General features: G+C 33.6%; 2 protein-coding genes across 2 annotated transcripts; both read left to right on the top strand.

The window, feature by feature from the left end:
- On the top strand, positions 1–7314 carry LOC139494263 (uncharacterized). Its single transcript, XM_071282432.1, has 2 exons — positions 1–1356; positions 1570–7314. Exons 1-2 carry the CDS (start codon positions 1–3, stop codon positions 7312–7314), a joined length of 7101 nt encoding a protein of 2366 aa, XP_071138533.1.
- A 3139-nt stretch (positions 7315–10453) lies between these two features.
- On the top strand, positions 10454–13842 carry LOC139495587 (uncharacterized). The gene is made up of 2 exons (XM_071283861.1): positions 10454–11490; positions 12923–13842. Exons 1-2 carry the CDS (start codon positions 11062–11064, stop codon positions 13565–13567), a joined length of 1074 nt encoding a protein of 357 aa, XP_071139962.1. The 5' UTR covers positions 10454–11061; the 3' UTR covers positions 13568–13842.
- The last annotated feature ends 5659 nt before the right edge of the window (positions 13843–19501 follow it).

The raw sequence follows: 19501 nt of genomic DNA, 5'->3' as shown, positions 1-19501 counted from the left end.
ATGCCTAGAAGAAAGAACTGGAAACGTTCCAAAGCCATCATGGGGGCTGCCAATCCAATGACGAAGGCTGGTGACCAACACTCAGTAGATGACAGAGAGGAGGAGTCTGCCCTCCTTTATAAAAACAGAAAAACAAATGCCCCTTGTGGGAATACTATTGAAAATGAGCCTGAGGAGTCTGTCCTCCCTAAAAACAGAAAAACTGAGCATGCCCCTTATGGGAAAACTGAGCAGATTGTATATTTCACCTCTTGTAGGAAAACTGAACAGATTGCAAATTATGCCCCTTGTGGGAAAACAAGAACTATTCTTACTGATACTAAAAGTAAAAATACTAAAGAATATGCGAATGATACACCTATGAACTACTCAATAATAAATGCTCTTCATATTTTTGATAATGTTACGTTGACTTTTGGAAGTTTTGATCAATTTGATGGTCGTTTTTCCAATTTTACTAGAGGAAATCAATGCACATGCAATTGTTTAATTTATTTGGCCTTTGCAACTAAGAATATAGATGACCAACAGTATAACTTAGATGATATTTTGGAAATAGGAGATCAAGTTTATCTCAAAACTGTGCAGAATCTCAAACAGGAAGGTAGATTTAGAAACATGTTATTGACTTTAAACGAAATTCCAAATGTCTTTGAAATTAGAGGACAAAAAATTATAGTGGAAAGAAAAAATGTCTTGTTTGGTACTGCTGTTCAATTTGATTCAACAAATGACTTCCTTACATTACAAGAAGCCCTTGTAGAAGCATTTGAAAAGGCTAAGGCTGCTTTAGTTATGATAGGCGCTATATGTTCTGGTGTTTATTTTGACAACGATACTTATTTTTTCTTTGACTCTCATTCACATGACAAGTCTGGTTTATATGAGCCACGAAAGTCTAAAGGCATGTCAATACTCATAGGATTCAGAGATATCCAAAGTCTGGTGAATTATATGTACTCTCACTACACAAGCATGCATATTGATTTACAGTCACAGTATGAAATTCTTCCAGTGAAGTTAATTGACATGGACAACTCATTAGTACTTCAGAGGCAGATTAATAGTTATTTTAAAGATCAAAATCGTAGAAATATAATTCAAATTTCGACCAAAGCCCAGACAGACGAATGTGATAAACGTAAGGTATATATGAAAACATACATGCAAAGAAGAAGGGAAGATCCATACATACACCGAAAAGAGCTTAATGCTAAACAAAAGGCTAGAGAAGATGATGAAGTCAGACAGAAAGAACTTGATGCTAAAATATTGAAAAGACAAAATCAAGCTTACAAGTCTGAAGAAAGGAATAGAGATCTTGATGCAAGAAAGAAAGCTAGAAAGGATGATGAAGTCAGACAGAAAGAACTAGATGCCAAGCGAAACACGAGAAGGGATGATGAAATCAGACAGAAAGAACTAGATGCCAAGCGAAACACGAGAAGGGATGATGAAATCAGACAGAAAGAACTAGATGCCAAGCGAAAAACGAGAAGAGATGATGAAGTCAGACAGAAAGAACTAGATGCCAAGCGAAAAACGAGAAGGGATGATGTAGTCAGACAGAAAGAACTAGATGCCAAGCGAGAAACGAGAAGGGATGATGAAGTCAGACAGAAAGAACTAGATGCCAAGCGAAAAACGAGAAGAAATGATGTAGTCAGACAGAAAGAACTAGATGCCAAGCGAGAAACGAGAAGGGATGATGAAGTCAGACAGAAAGAACTAGATGCCAAGCGAAAAACGAGAAGAAATGATGTAGTCAGACAGAAAGAACTAGATGCCAAGCGAAAAACCAGAAGGGATGATGAAGTCAGACAGAAAGCAGTAGATGCCAAACGAAAAACGAGAAGGGATGATGAAGTCAGACAGAAAGAACTAGATGCTAAGCGAAAAACGAGAAGGGATGATGAAGTCAGACAGAAAGAACTAGATGCCAAGCGAAAAGCTAGAAAGGATGACCAAGTGAATGAAAAAGAAAGATTATGTAAGCAAGCTTCTAGAAATAGAGATCGATCCAAGATTAGAAACTATGATAGATCAGTTAAGAGTCGAAAGAGGAAGGCAGAAGAATTTGCCTGTCATGAATCAAAATTAAAGAAACAAAAACAGCAAGGCTCTTCTCTTGAACAATGCATTGATATATTTTCTAAAAACATTATTGAAGGTCCGACTTACCTGTGCACATCATGTACTCAGACATGGTTTAGTAATTCAGTTGTTAATGCTTGTAGAATAAAGCAGACAGTTAAGGGTGATTTGAAGCAATGTTTTACTGATAGAAAATCCGTCAACAATATTGAATGGATTTGCAATACATGTTTACAATCTATAAGACAAAATAAAATACCAAGGCTTTCTGTTGCAAATAAAATGGGATTTCCAGTAAAACCAATAGAATTGAATCTGTATCCATTAGAAGAAAGGTTATTGTCATTAAGAATACCATTTATGCAAATTCGGTTGTTACCACGAGGAGGTCAACTTTCAGTCAAAGGAAATGTAGTAAATGTACCTGTCGATGTACAACCTACAATTAATTCCCTTCCTCATACTCTGGAGAAATCAGGTACAATACCAATAAAACTGAAAAAAAAACTGTCATATAACAAATGTGATTTCAGTGAGAATGTTAGGCCGTTTGCTGTACTTTGTGCATTGCATTATCTTATGCAGAATAGTGACTTGTACAAAACCTCTGGTGTACAAATAGATCAAAACTGGATAAGAGAAATCACTGCTGTACAAAACAATGATGAAAGTGAAGTAGCTAATAATACCAGCAATGAAGATGAAGAAACAAGCACAGGTGATAAATTTGATGAAATCAATGAGGAGGAACTCCATGCAGGAAATACCGACACGCTTTTAGACGAAGTGTTTGATGAGACCAGTAACACAGGCAGTTCTCAGTATGTTTTTGCTCCAGGTGAAGGGCAGAGACCATTGAGTTTGTACAATGACACAGATGCTGAGTATTTAGCATTCCCAAGTATATTTTGTGGACAACGCAGACCAGATAGCAAAGAAAGATTAGTTTCTGTGCATTATTCAGATATTGTAAAGTGGGAACTGAGATCTGTAGACAGAAGAGTTGCACAGTCAGTACCAAATTTGTTTTTCAAATTAAAGAAAATACAAATGAAACATATAAATGATAGAGTAAATCTTGCCTTACGTAGATGCAAATCAGAAGGGAAAAAATGGACAGTAAGAGACTTTTTGAACCCTTCAACTGTAAATGATATAGTAAAGTTAGATGAAGGATATTACATTTTCAGATCACTTAGAAACTCTCCTGTTTACCTTGAGAAGAGAAAGAAAGATGTATTTGCAATGATCAGACAGTTAGGTTTACCAACATGGTTTGGTTCCTTTTCTTCAGCAGATACAAATTGGAAGGATTTACTTAGAATTCTTGGAAAGTTGAATGATGGTAAATATTATTCTGATGATGAATTGGATCAAATGGACTGGAATACAAAGTCCAGACTAGTACAGAAAGATCCTGTCACATGCTCTAGGTTTTTTGATTATCGTGTCCAACAATTCATCAAGACAGTTTTACAGAGTGATCATGACCCTATTGGGAAAGTGATTGATTATTTCTATCGTGTTGAATTTCAACAAAGAGGGTCACCCCACATTCACATGTTGATATGGATTGAAAATGCTCCAATTTATGAACAGGATTCAAATGAAGACCTCGTTCAGTTTATTGACAAATATGTAAGTTGTTCATTATCATCTGCTCCATCTGATTTGGTTAGTTTACAAGTTCACAAACATTCAAAGACGTGCAGAACTAAAGGTCGGCCAATATGTCGCTTTGGGTTTCCTTTGCCACCTTTGGATGAGACAGTAATTTTAGAACCATTAAATGAAGATATTGATAAATACAAGGCAATTTATAAAGAAATCCAAACCAAGGTCGATTCACTTTATACAATGGATAATGTTGAAGATATTACTTTTGATGAGCTTCTTAACAATGTATTACAGTTAAGTCGAGAGGATTATATTAAAGCAATCAGAAGCAATCTATCTAGTGCAAAAGTGTTCCTTAAAAGAAAGCCAAGTGAAGTTCGTGTAAATCCATACATGAAAGCATTATTACCGGCATGGAAAGCAAATCATGATTTGCAGTTTGTCCTAGATCCATATGCATGTGCTGTATACATTGTTTCATATATAAGCAAGTCTCAAAAGGGAATGAGTGGATTGCTAGACCAAGCTGCAAAGGAAGCTAGAGAAGGAAATTTGGACCTCAAGCGACAAGTTAGGCACATTGGAAATTATTTTACAAATTCAGTCGAAACTTGTGCTCAAGAAGCTGTGTATTTATTGCTACAAATGCCTCTGACAAAAGCTACCAGACCTGTAGTATTCATAAACACTTCTCCACCTGACAAGAGAACTTTTTTGCTAAAACAAACATCAGAGCTTGAAAAATTATCCCCTGATTCTACTGATGTAGAGTCAAACAATGACATCAAACGTTATTCAAAAAGACCAGCACTTCTACAAAACTGGTGTCTTGCAGACTACATATCTCAACTTGAAGTGAAATTTCCTGCTTCAGATGACGAACAAAACAAAAGTGAGTCAGAGAATGAGTCTGAAACTGAAGATGAGCTAGAAATGTCAAATGAGAATCATAGAAAAATAAAAATTACTCTTAAAAATGGCATAATCATTCGACAAAGAAAATCACAAAAAGTGATTAGGTATGTCCGATACAATAGAAAAACAGATTCTGAAAATTTTTACAGGGAACGATTGCTACTGTTCTATCCTTGGAGAAATGAACAATCTGATCTAAAGGGAACAAACGAAACATTTGAAAGTATGTACAATTCTGTTCGAAGAATAGTAGAGAGTAAAGCCAAACAGTATGAACATAATGTTGAAAAACTTGACAAAGCCATTGAGGAAGCAGAGAATGATTGCCATCAATATGATGAAATAGCTCCTGGAACTCAGCAAGTAGAGCTTGAAGATGTTGAAGAAGGGTCAACAGAGGCAGATCAGTATGTACATTTCAACCCAGATAGACCAACAGAACATAGACATTATGATATTTCAGAAGAAGTTGGTGTAGCAGCTAGAACAATAGATGTAAAAAATCATGCCAATCGCATTGAAGATGATGACTATTACAAGCTCATACGGTCTTTAAATAATAAACAAAGAGAATTTTTCCTTCATGTAATCACATGGATTAAAAGAAAATGTGACCCATTGTATCTGTTCTTGACAGGTGGTGCAGGTGTAGGAAAATCTGTAGTAGTCAAAGCTCTATTTCAAGCACTGCATAGACATTTGTGTTCCACCGAAGGGGAAGATCCTGATGATATAAGAATTCTGTTATGTGCTCCAACGGGAAAAGCAGCCTATAATATTAATGGTTTGACCATTCATAATGCTTTTCAAATACAGCCCAATAAAGGTTTAAATCAATCTCTGTCATGTGATGTTCTAAATACTCTAAGAATGAAATACCGAAATTTATCAGTTGTAATGATTGACGAAATCTCAATGGTTGGAAACAAAATGTTCTCCCTTTTGGATGCTAGATTAAAGAAAATCAAAGGCAGCAACCAGATATTTGGAGGTGTAAGTGTGATTGCAATTGGAGACTTCTTTCAACTGAAGCCAGTATTTGATGGTTGGATTTTTCAGGATCTTAACAAAGGCATATCTGCTCTTTCTCCTAATTTGTGGAAGGAGTTATTTAAGGTTCATGAACTTACACAGATAATGAGACAAAAAGATGATATAGAGTTTGCAGAGTTGTTGAATAGATTGAGACTTAATAATCTCAATGACAATGATTTTGCTATTCTTGATACAAGGACTGTCCGGATTGAAGATCAATCATACAATAAAAACAGTACACACTTATTTGTACAAAATGATCTTGTTGATAAATTTAACAACAAGTTTATAACAAATTTGACATCTGAGAAAGTAAGTGTAAAAGCTGTAGACACCGTAGTTGGAGACTTTTCCCCTCCTATTAAAGCAAAATTGATCAGTTCTTTACCTAGAAAGCAGTCTGACACAGCCAATTTAGCCAAAGAAGTGGAGTTAGCTATTGGAATGAAATATGATTTAACAGCTAACATTGAAGTAACAGATGGTCTCACCAATGGTTCATCTTGTCAGGTGAAATTATTTGAGTACAAGACGAAATCGCAAAGACCAAGTATAGTATGGGTCAAATTTAATGATGAGAAAATTGGAACAAATACAAGAAAAAAGTATAACCACTTGTACAGTCAAAATATTGACAAAAGATGGACACCAGTTTTTGATATTAAGAGATCATTTAGTTATAGATACAAAAATTTTGAACGAATCCAGATGCCTCTTCGACCTGCTGCTGGAAAAACAATCCACAAGTCACAAGGTGATACTTTAAAAGAAGTAGTTGTGAGTCTTGATTCTAAATGCAAAGGGAAGATTCCTCATATTCATTATGTTGCTTTAAGCAGAGTAACAACTTTATCAGGATTGCAAATACTTAACTTGAATCGAAAAAATATTGCTGTGTCTGACTGTGTCAAGGATGAAGTTGAGAGATTGAAATCTGAGGCGGTCCTTTCATTGTGTTTCAAACCACTGTATTCTTTGCCAAGTGAAAATTTCAAGGTGGTTTTTAACAATTCGAGATCTATGCATTTGCATCACGAAGACATTAGAGCAGATCCCAGCATTATGGATGCTGATGTCATTGGTATCGCAGAATCAAGGTTAATTCCTTCAGATTGCAACGAAAATTACTTATTTCCTGGATTTCAAACACCTATTCGAGTTGATCAAAATCAAAAACGTCCAAATACTAGACCTCCACATGGACTTGTTGTATTCTTGAAAAATGGCTGTTTACTTCAAAGACAATTGCCTTATTCAACACCTACATTAGAATTTCTACTAGTGGAAATAATTGTGCCTAACAAAGGACTCTTCCAAGTAGTGTTTGTCTACAGAGCATCAGAATGTTCCCTTAAAGATTTGAAGACAGCTTTCCTCTATGATCTTGCTCCTACTTTGGATTTACAACACTCAAATTTAATTATAATGGGAGATTTTAACTTTGATTTGCTATCTGGACATGATAATTTCCTGAACTTTATGTTGGACACATTTATGTGCTCCCAAATTCTTACTAAGCCTACCAGATTATACACAACATTATTAGATCATATTTTCCTAAATATTGATAAAATTTTTCATTATGAGACAGATATTCTTGATGCCTATTGGTCCGACCATCAGATTATTTATGTTACAGTTCAGTTACATTAAATGTATTAAAGTAAAGAAGTGTAAAACCCACCACATTTTTTTGGACATTTAAGGTTGTTCAATAGAACAACCTTAAATGTCCAAAGAGGGGTTTATTTTTGCTCGTGGGTTCCCCTCACCATCTTATAAAGGTTGGGGTCACAGACAAATTTTGTTCATGTGAATTTCACACAAAAATCATGTGAAATTCACGTGAAAAAATTCATGTGAATTTCACATCAAAACTCAAATGAAATGAGTTCACACGAATTTCATGTATAAGCTCAATTCATCACATGAATTTCACGTGAAAATTAAATTTACATAAAATTCACGTGAACAAAATTTGCCTGTGTAATTGTGGAAGGAACTGACAATACAGTTAAAAGAGTATGAATGGTAAGGGGCATAATTGGCATCTGAAAACCAAGATAATTATATTTTGTTAAACATGTTTATATCAAATATTATATATCACACAAAGAAATAATCCACATTTCAAAATTTTGCTACATCTGGAGCCAAAAGGACCATTACCATTAATACTGCTTTCAAACATACTTAAGTTTTATAACAAAATGTGACAAAAAATTTAAATGATTTATTGTGAAGGCTGGAAAAATTGGGTACATGTATAAAGGGGATGGGAATCTAGGATATATTTTTTGGTCCATTAGAATAAATGTTGAATAATTTTTATTGAAACATTTTGAAATGTTTCAAGGACAATAATTGAGGTATCATTTGTGTTTTATTTTTGAATTCTTTGATATTTGTAGTTGATTGATCAATTTGTAGCATATAGTGATGGCTGTGATATAATCTTGATAATTTAATAGTACAAGTATCAGATAAGATGAATGATCTTCATGTTGTTAAAATAATTGTAGAAAAATAAATCACTTCACAATATACATGTTTTAAACAGTTAAAAGTATTTAGTATATAAGCAGTTATAAAACAGGTTTAAATGTTAGCAATAACTTTTTTTTTTAAAGCAAGCAAATTTTTTAAAAACATTTATATTATAAGAAATAGCTCGAAGAAAAGTTCTGGTATAATGTAATGTCAGGGTCTATGCTAGGATAACAGGTGTCCTGTGCCATGCACGAATAACAAACAAGAATGTGGTGGCATAAAAACCTGATACATATGCAGGAGCTCAGTCTCCCAATACAGACACTAGACTCGCATATGCGACAGTGTCGCTGGGCCAGACAAAACAAAAAAGTCATCTATGGTCATATAATAAACTTTATGAATCTGATTTAAATGATACTTTGTTATTTGTTTCTATAATTTTTCATGAGTATATATTGTTGTTTAAGAACTCTTTTTTATAACTGCTTATGTACTAAACACTTTCAACTGTATTTTGATTCAATTTATATGTTGATGTGTAGAGAATATTGTAAGCAATATATATTGCACTGTTATAAAATCTAACAAGGACATTTACTATAATGATTGACTAGTATGCATGAAGCATGGACTAATTCAACAGTTGAGTGAGATGTAAAGGCTGACATTGTATATATATATATATAGACTTTCTGAGAAGAGAATGTTTTATAAATGTATCTCCATAGAAGCATGACACATTCTATCTCCATAAAGGAAATAAATGCATTGTAATTTATTGTGAAATCAACTAGATATGTATATAAATAAAACGTAAAATGCAAAATAGTGTGATTTTGCTTGGCTTTATTTCTTTGATTTCATTAAAAATGACAGCCACAATAGGAGCAATTTTTGTCTTGTCTGCAACTTCTGTCACAAAAAGCAAGACTTAAGAGTAGTGATCTGGAGATGACAGCGACAGTGTTAGCTCTTGATTTAAAAGCTGTATATTTCAGAAGGTAGTAGACCTGGATGCTGCATACTTGGTTTATAAATGCCTTATGTAACAAACTTTATATAAAAAAAGAAGATTTGGTGTAATTGCCAATGAGACCAACTCTAAACAAGAGACCAAATGACACAGAAATTAACAACTATAGGTCACCAAACAGCCTTCAACAATGAGCAAACCCAATACCGCATAGTCAGCTATAAAAGGCCCCGAAATGACAAATGTAAAACAATTCAATCGACAAAACTAACAGCCGAATTAAGATACAAATGATTGAACGAAAAACAAATAAATAACACAGCAACAAACGACAACCACTGAATTACAGGCTCCTGACTTGTACATGCCCAACTGGTAGGTGTCATCTGACCTTGGTGGCCTTACTTTGACCTATAATTGTTAACTTTTTAACCATTGTGACTTGAGTGGACAATTGTCTCATTAGCACTAGTACCACATCTTTTTATTTATATAAACCGAATTTCTCAGAAACTTTAAGCATCCAGTCAATTATATATGGTTATGGTATGTTTGAAAGGTGTACATGTCTGTCTGGCAATAATCATCTGACCTAGACCCAATTTTCATTGTTCATTGGTCAAAGTCATTTTTTTATGAGGTTAATTTCAAACATGCTTTTAGCGATAGGTTAACTAGATTTCTTGTATGGAATGATTGTATGGCCCACATGTCTGTCTGAAAGGGATGATGTCACCTTGACGTGTACATTGGTTATTTACATGTTTTATTTAATTCAATGTAATGCTTGTGGTATATACTTCTTTTTTATACTTTCAACATTAGTTATGTTATGAACACTAGAACGGGCGAAACATTTCAGTGTATCCACTCTTGTCTGACTTTAATCATGGCACAAATCTGGAATGCCAATAATGACTATGTTACAAAATCAATAATTTTATTAAAGCAATTTGATATAAACTCCTATTCTTCATCTTGGTAATCACTCTTAGTTGAACTTCAACTTCAATGTCAAGTTATTATCTTTGATATACCACTTAATTATAAAAATCCACAATTATATATCCTGCATGTTATCTAAGGCATCTACCATTTGATTTGTATGTGATGGTAGAAACTAGGATAAAATTTGACAAAAAAAAAAACAGGACAGAGGGTTTAGGTAAAGACAAAAGGGCTGGATAGGAAATTTGAGTAAAAAAAGGCAGGATGAGCAACTGGGCAAAAAAAACAAACAGAATAAATTTATAAAAAAAGGCAAGATCAAGTATAGTGAAAAAAAAGGCAAGACACAAATTCTTCCTAGCCCCCCCCCTTCCCCCATAAAAATCAAATGGTAGCTCCCTAAGTATGTAACCCAAGATTATCAGTGTGTATTCAACATAAATGGTTCAACTAGCAGGGCCTAAAGAGATGGATGCCATGATCCCACTGTTGTTATTTTTTTAAACCCTTATCACAAAATTGAAAGGGGTACATAGATATAAGTAAAAGCACAACAGCTAAATTATTATTTTCAGATTACCTTAGATTTCTATGTTGTAGGTTAACAATAAGAAAACATAGTTCCTTTAGGTAATCTGGTGCTTTATTGCTGAAAATTTTATGAACAAGAATAAGTTTATGATATGAAATTCTAGATATGAAGTTTAACCATTTTAGCTCTTTAAATATATTTATACAAGGTGTTATATATAAATAAACTTTGCAAAAAACTGACTTGAACAGTTTGGGTCCTCTCCAAAAATACTAGAAGTGATGTAAAATAAAACCGACGCCGACACATTTTTTACAACAATAACGTGCAGTGGTCGAAAAAGCACTACTTGTTTTATGTTCATCACTCGGGATCTCGGACTTTTACGACATGCCAGACACCTTGGATTTTTACGATAGGCATCGCAGAATTTCGCGGGAAAAGCAGAGAAACCATGGCCGAAAAAAGGAAGTACGAAAGAGCTTTACCAGCTCCCGAAGATGAACAAGAAGGCTACCTGACTAGTGTAACGCCAATTATGATGTCCGCAAAGAAAAATAGATATTTTAATGCCTCATTACAAACCAAATCCAAAGATTACAAAGTTGTCAGCTTCAACGTAGATAAACACAATCAATTTATGACTGCTCAAAGGATCAGTTCTCCTGTAAAATTGAAAAACTTTAGTCTTTCCCCAAACAGTAAAACTGGGGATATGGACATTCTTGTAAATACACGCACCAAAGTGGACTTCGTTCAAAGCGTAAAATTTCAGAAGCGACTGGAATTTGCAGACACAGCCCCAAGCACTAGTGGATTGGGTAAAAGCAGTATGACAATAACCAGCATTAACAATATTGATCGATCATCAACTCAAATTATGGTAAAGCTATAATTATATCAGTTATGTCTTTATTCTAAATTTTAGACCCAAAACAATATTTGTTCTGGTTAAAAGTAAACCCAAGAGAAAAATTAAACCCAAAAAATTTGATAACTTTGAAAGTACCAACATAGTGACTAATTCAGTTGAGAACAATACAAAGGCAGTAGTCACTATTCCATATAATACAGATCCTTATAAGAACTTTTTCTTTGTCGAGAGCATAATACATTGGAAACAACTAAGATATTATTGTATGCGCAAATACAGTCAAGGCAGCCCTCCAACACCGTCAATAGGTGTCTCTCTCCCCCTTGAATAAAACCTAGATTTCGTATCTTCAACGTATATTTATAGATACAGATTGTTCAAACAATACACTGCTGTCAAATCTCACGAACACGTAACTTTGATGAAATTAGCATAGACAAGCCTATTGGGCACCACTTTCCTTTGATCTTTCAAAATTTTGCCATGAAAACTAATCAGGCCTTTAATATCTTAAGCTTGTGTCAGAAACATGCATATTCATTATATATACATTCTCTGCTTGTTATATCTACCATGCCTATATATGCCTGAAAAAGACTTTCAAGACATCATAATTATTTGGACTGGTACAAAGGCATCAAAAATTTAAAAAAGAACCAAACCATTTATCTTATTTAGGTCTCAAGGGGGCCTTGAGGACATACAAATCAAATCAAAGTGCATAAAAGTCTGTTGTAGTCGATTAAAGAGCTCATGTTTCTTTTTTGAACATATGCAGGCTTTAAATTTCAATTACTTACTTATAAGAAGCAGAGTTAACATTCACAACATAGACAGTGAAGTCCTCAATATTATATTATGCCATCTAAGATGTATGGCTGTTTTAAAAAACATTGGGGCATTTTAATTTTTTCTGTACTGCTTTTTCACCAGCTTCCAATATTATATTTCAACACACTTTATGTATGGAAAAACCTTTTGATTCTAAAATAGAATGGAAATGGAAAATATGTCAAAGAGACAACAACCCAACCATTCAGCAGAAACAACTATCATTAATTAAAGCATAATTCGCTTTTTAAACGAACTAGGGTACATCTGCGTATCACAAAAATCATCTAAATATATTTTATTTCTGTTTCAATGTATTCTTCCTGAACATAACTCTTCTGAGACCCTTACTTTTGCAGGATTGTAAGTCTTCATATGTACTAGTGCATGTAGTTGATCATATTACTTCTAGTTGTACTGGTATGACTATGACTATAAATATAAAACTATCAAAAACAAAGCACAACAACAACCAAAAATTCAATGCACACAATATACTAACTTAATTAATGAGCCATTTTTAGTGAGAATCTTACATTGTAGGTAAAACGCATTAGTTTCCCAATCACTGACTAAACTTCTTTTATTTCTAAATATAATTTTTTTTCAGTACAACTTAAAAGGAAAAGTGATTTCAATAGGAGAAACGAAAGTTGTGGAGATGTTCGGTAATACGAAAGAGAAAAAAGAAATAATAATTGCAGATTCCACTGGGAATGTTAAAGTTGCTGTTTTTGAAAACCTGATTGCCGAACTACAACTTGATAATTGCTGCACACTAACAAATCTGTCTTCAAGAAAATATAGTGATTTTTACCTTACCACCACAAAATCAACAAAAATTACTGTTCAGGATGATGACCTAGGAGAAATAAATGATGATATAGAGGAAAATGAACTACCAGAAAAGATTGGACAGATCCAAAACATACAAATAGTGAAAAAATTCCATTGTGGATCATGCAACAAGAAAATGGACATTCCAGAGGGAATCAAAAAAATAAAATGCCCTCACTGTAATTTGAAAGGAAATGTTGAAAGTTTTCAATTCAAGGTTACAAGCAGATTTAACTTGAAAGAAAACAAAACGACCACACATCTTGTTGCCTTCCACGACACAATTTCTGACTTCCTTAATAGTCAGAACAGATCTGACTATCTAAATGACATTGACCAGCTGGAAGACTATTTTCTTGATATAATCTCTATAAAGTGCACTGTAAATGAAGACGTTGTCACAAAATTTGCTTTGTAGACAAAAAATGAACATGCACAAGTAACATGCTTGCATACAAATGAACAAGTATACGTACTTCATGTGTTTATGTTGACACTATGATCATGATTATTGAAATATTGTCAAGAGTTTTAAATCAGTATTTTTTTCCCTCCATCATGAACAGTTTAAAGCTGGTTTTGACATTGCTTCACTCTGCCCATTTGTTCGCATACTAACATGGTGAATACTTGTGTATCTCTTCAAAATTTAAGAAAAAATATTGGTCATTAGAATTTTTAATGTTAATATAACAAGCAAAATGTTATACAACATGTAGAAATTAACTTTTCTGTAATAATAATTATGGACTTGACTGTATTTTTCTTTTAATGTTATTATAAAGATACTTACATGTAAATATGTTCAAAAAGAGACAAAGTTCTCTATTTACTTTAAGGATGTCTGCTGATCATGTTTTTGAATTCTTGTCATTTTTTCGATTTTCTCAGGTTTTATCCATACAAATGCATTAAATTTGTTCAATAGATCTTTTAAGACAATTTGAAGTTTTGTCTCGCCTAGCAAAACTTAGGGATAGTGATCCGCGGCATGAAATCCTTGTTATTTTTCTTGGTTTAAAGGGAAAAAACAATTCCAATGTTAACAAATAGCAAAGTGGAGAAAACCCTTTTCCTGCCATTTTCTAAATGTCTCGTATTTTGAAAACTACACACGAGACTAAAGATTTTATTACTTTATTTTGTTTGAATATCAAAGTTGTTTTCATTGTAAGCAACCGCATGAAATCCTTGTTATTTTAAATTTGAGCAGCAGACATCCTTAATTGCATGCATCTTTTTTCTTTGTCTATCCCTTACTACAGGTATTTATGATGATTAACTATAAATCGATATATTTTTATCTTCAAACAACACTGTTGTATTGTGTTTTAAGGTTTACAGATGCCTGTCCTTCCATTTGTCTTGAAAACTGAGATTTTCTCAGCTACTTTGCATCAGATTGATTTGATATTTGGTATGAAGATTACCTCAGCTTTGTTGTGACAATTTGTAAAGTATAAGTGCTTTTGGCATGATCAACAAACTTCATCTTGTTTGTCGATACTGTAAAATGTTAAAATTTTCGTAACACTTTTCTTAGCTTAAATGCTGTAGATTGGTTTGGCATTTTGAAGTGGTCAGTTGTACAATGCTTAGCAGTCAACTATTTTAATTGAAAGAGATGTCAATTTAAAACAAAATCACATAAAATTGGCTAAAAATCGTAATAATTTTTTTTGAGACTTGAAAAATCAATATGGGAGGGGATGAGAATTGAGGATTTTTCTATTGTAACCATATTTTAACACACTAATACTATGGTACTGAAGTAATCTTCATAGTCAATGTTTCTTAGTTAAGGGCTTCAAAGTTTAACAATGTCCAACATAATCTACCTACCTATTCTCTACCTAGCAGGGTAAAATTTTATTTTAGAAAAAGATGTACAGTAAGTACATGTATGCAAGTTTTTTCTCTTAATAAATAATTAGTTAAAAAAAATTGTCTTGATCATTTTTGTCGAGCCTGCAACTTTTCTTGCAGTTAGCTCGATATAGAGATAGTGATCCGGCGGCGGAATTGAATAACTATATTTGGTACGTGCGTTCCTTGCAAGGTCCTCATGCCTGTCGGACAGTTTTCACTTGACCTCGACCTCATTTCATGGATCAGTGAACAACGTTAAATTTTCGTGGTCAAGTCCATATCTCAGATACTATAAGCAATAGGTCCAGTAAATTTGGTGTATAGAAGAACTGTAAAGTGTACATGTCCAACTGGCAGGTGTCATCTGACCTTGACCTCATTTTCATGGTTCAGTGGTTATAGTTAAGTTTTTGTGTTTTGGTCTGTTTTTCTTATACTATATGCAATATGTCTACTATAATTGGTGTATAGAATGATTGTAAGGTGTACATGTCTAGCTGACAGGTGTCATCTAACCTTGACCTCATTTTCATAATTCAGTGGTCAAAGTTAACTTTTTTAGTTTTGGTCTATTTTTTTAATACTTTATGCATTAGGTCAACTATATTTGGTGTACGGAAATATTTTATGATCTATATGTCGATTACGCAGGTTTTATTTGAACTTGACCTCATTTTCACAGTCCATTGCTAAGTTTTAAGTGTTTGTGTTTTGGTCTCATTTTCTTTATTTATAAACAGTAAGTCATATATATTTGTAATATTGAAGAATTGTTAGCTGTACATGTTTGCCTGGCATGGTTCAATATGTTCAATAAGGCATTTTTTACCAGGTGAGCGATTCAGGCTCTTGAGAGCCTCTTGTTTTTTAGAATAGAATAGAATAGAATTTATATATAATGTCAACCAAACCTGCTATCGGTGTATTGATATTTTTCGACATTTCAGTGTAAATTTGATCCTATTTTCGATGATTGTATTAGATGAAAACTTAAATAGACCATATTTTATAGATGGAATATACACATCACCTACCATCGGTGTAGTGCTAACTTTTGATAATTGTAAACGATGTTACCTTAAATCGGTATTTTGATCAAGATAATTTTCTTGTATGTATTGACAATTGTATTAGAGATGTAAGGACGTTACAGACACACTTGTAGATTTCGAAAAAGAGCAGGGTAATGTCGCTACAAGGCATCACTCGCACCCGCAAAGGTGGAAAAGGATAGTTATACGTTGCAAATTTTGTTTTCCAATTCGCTATAAATAAATATATCTAAACTGAAAACAAGAGGTTAACTTGGACCAACGTCCCCCTTGTATGAAATTGTAATAAAAAGTAAAGTTGACTCAACCAAAGGTTTATTAAAAAATACAACATTTTTGAGTAAGTTATACCACTTTTTAGATAATTCACTCAGATGTTACCTTAAATCGACCATATTCTTAAGATAATGAAGGATTGACTGTAATATTTTTTTCTGTCTATTCGATCGAAATAACATATAAAAATAAAACTAGAGGCTCTATAGAGCCTGTGTCGCTCACCTTGGAATATGTGAATATTAAACAAAAGAAACAGATGGATTCCTGACAAAATTGTGCTTTGGTGATGATGATGTGTTTGTACATCTTACTTTACTGAACATCCTTGCTACTTACAATTATCTCTATCTATAATGAACTTGGCCCAATGAAAATTGTTAAAAATTGACTATAAAGGGCATTAACTCCTTAGGGGGTCAATTGACCATTTCAGTCATGTTGACTTCTTTGTAAATCTTACTTTGCTGAACATTATTGCAGGTTTTTACAGGTTATCTCTATCTGTAATAGTATTCAAGATAATAACCAAAAACAGCAAAATTTCCTTAAAATTACCAATTTAGGGGCAGCAACCCAACAACGGGTTGTCCGATTCATCTGAAAATTTAAGGCCAGATAGATCCTGACCTAATAAACAATTTTACCCCATCAAATTTGCTCTAAATGCTTTGGTTTTTGAGTTATAAGCCAAAAACTGAATTTTACCCCTATGTTCAATTTTTAGCTGTGGCTGCCATCTTGGTTAAATGGCCTGGTCATCGGACATATTTTTCAAACTAAATACCCCAATGATGATTGTGGACAAGTTTGGATTAATTTGGCTAGTAGTTTCAGAGGAGAAGATTTTTGTAAAAGATTACTAAGATTTAAGAAAAATGGTTAAAATTGACTATAAAGGGCAATACTAGTAACTCCTAAAGGGGTCAACTGACCATTTCGGTCATGTTGACTTATTTGTAAATCTTACTTTGCTGAACATTTTTGCTGTTTACAGTTTATCTCTATCTATAATAATATTCAAGATAATAACCAAAAACAGTAAAATTTCCATAAAATTACCAATTCAGGGGCAGCAACCCATCAACGGGTTGTCCCATTCATCTGAAAATTTCAGGGCAGATAGATCTTGACCTGATGAACGATTTAACCGCATGTTAGATTTGCTCTAAATGCTTTGGTTTTTGAGTTATAAGCCAAAAACTGCATTTTACCCCTATGTTCTATTTTTAGCCATGGCGGCTATCTTGGTTGATTGGCCAGGTCATCGGACACATTTTTTAAACTAAATACCCCAATGATGATTTTGAACAAGTTTGGATTAATTTGGCCTAGTAGTTTCAGAGGAGAAGATTTTTGTAAAAGATAAATAAGATTTACGAAAATGGTTCAAAATTGACTATAAAGGGCAATAACTCCTTAGGGGTCAATTGACCATTTCGGTCATGTTGACTTATTTGTAAATCTTACTTAGCTGAACATTATTGCTGTTTACAGTTTATCTCTATCTATAATAATATTCAAGATAATAACCAAAAAAAAGTTAAATTTACATAAAATTACCAATTCAGGGGCAGCAACCCAACAACGGGTTGTCCGATTCATCTGAAAATTTCAGGGCAGATATATCTTGACCTGATGAACGATTTTACCCATGTCAGATTTGCTCTAAATGCTTTGGTTTTTGAGTTAAAAGCCAAAAACCGCATTTTACCCCTATGTTCTATTTTTAGCCCTGGTGGCCATCTTGGTTGGTTGACCATGTCACCGGACACATTTTTTAAACTAGATACCCCAATGATGATTGTGGCCAAGTTTGGTAAAATTTGGCCCAGTAGTTACAGAGGAGAAGATTTTTGTAAAAGCTAACGACGACGACGACTGACGCAAAGTGATGAGAAAAGCTCACTTGGCCCTGTGGGCCAGGTGAGCTGAAAAACGTGGAACACACTGAATAACGTGCGTAGCGTGTTATTTCATCGTGTGCACCACATTTTTTATGTTATTTCGAAGACAGAAAAAAATATTAGGCATTTCTTATAATTTATTTCTAAATTCCATTTTAAACCGTAGAAAACCATGAAAAACGTTGTTGACGTCAGCCAATGAGAAGATAACCTACCATCGGTGTACTGCTATCTTTTTTGATAATTGTATTTGATGTTACTTTAATTCGGTCTTTTGTTTAAGATAATTTTCTTATATACATTGATAATGGTATTAAAGATGTATGTTTTGACATGTGTGGGCAATAAATCGAGCCAGACCATCTGTTGAGACAAAACGAATAGAACAACATGTGTGGTCTTTCATCATTTAATCAGATGTTTTAAAAAAAAACATGCATAAAAACGATTTTAATTTGGCTTGATCGATTTCGTTATTTTTCGAAAAAACTAGGATTTTCTTATTCAAGACATAGATTACCTTAGCCGTATTTGGCACAACTTTTAGGAATTTTGGTTCCTCAATGCTCTTCAACTTTGTACTTGTTTGGCTTTATAAATATTTTGATATGAGCGTCATTGATGAGTCTTATGTAGACGTGTCTGGCGTACTAAATTATAATCCTGGTACCTTTGATAACTATTGTAAACCTGTTATGTATTCATTGGATTGATCAGGGTTCGAGAGTCCTTCAATTCAGTCTATGTTTACTTTGGTTGCTGGATTAGTTATATGTCCTTTATTTATATTAAGTTAATATAGAAAGGTTTTCCCTCTTTCCTACACGAGTGGCTTTTTAATTAATCTGCTAGTTTAATTCTTTGAACCTCTGCAAAATTTTCTTAAGCACATAACACCACTTCATTCTCAACTGATGAACGGTACTTCAACGGCAATTGCTCTACCGTTGACATAATTTAAATATAACATCAGCTTAGATCGGGAAGAGCTGTTAATAGGGATTGTATTTCTAAGCAGTTGTTGTAACATATCAACTATCGTCACCTTTGAAAGGCTATAAAGTTTAACACCCAACGGGAGTCAGAACAAATGTGATAAGCTGGTCACAATATTGGCAGTACCAGTTTCTAGACAAGTTATTTGGTCAAGAACAAAATTGATTCTTTTAAGAAATTGGGGGTAATGATGGTGAAAGTTTTTCCCATACATTGTTTTTTGAGAAATTACGAAATGGGTATGGCTTGCTT

The sequence above is a fragment of the Mytilus edulis genome, chromosome 11, assembly GCF_963676685.1.
Source record: "Mytilus edulis chromosome 11, xbMytEdul2.2, whole genome shotgun sequence".
NCBI classification, from domain to species: domain Eukaryota; kingdom Metazoa; phylum Mollusca; class Bivalvia; order Mytilida; family Mytilidae; genus Mytilus; species Mytilus edulis.
The sequence above is the reverse complement of the archived record's forward strand: the minus strand, read 5'-3'. Positions and strand labels throughout refer to the sequence as shown.

Coding starts and splice junctions, on each gene's coding strand:
- LOC139494263 (XM_071282432.1), top strand. CDS start 1: ATGCCTAGAAGAAAGAACTGGAAACGTTCCAAAGCCATCATGGGGGCT. Junction 1,357..1,569: donor AAGCTAGAAAGGATGATGAA/GTCAGACAGAAA, acceptor GTAGTCAGACAG/AAAGAACTAGATGCCAAGCG.
- LOC139495587 (XM_071283861.1), top strand. CDS start 11,062: ATGGCCGAAAAAAGGAAGTACGAAAGAGCTTTACCAGCTCCCGAAGAT. Junction 11,491..12,922: donor GATCATCAACTCAAATTATG/GTAAAGCTATAA, acceptor ATTTTTTTTCAG/TACAACTTAAAAGGAAAAGT.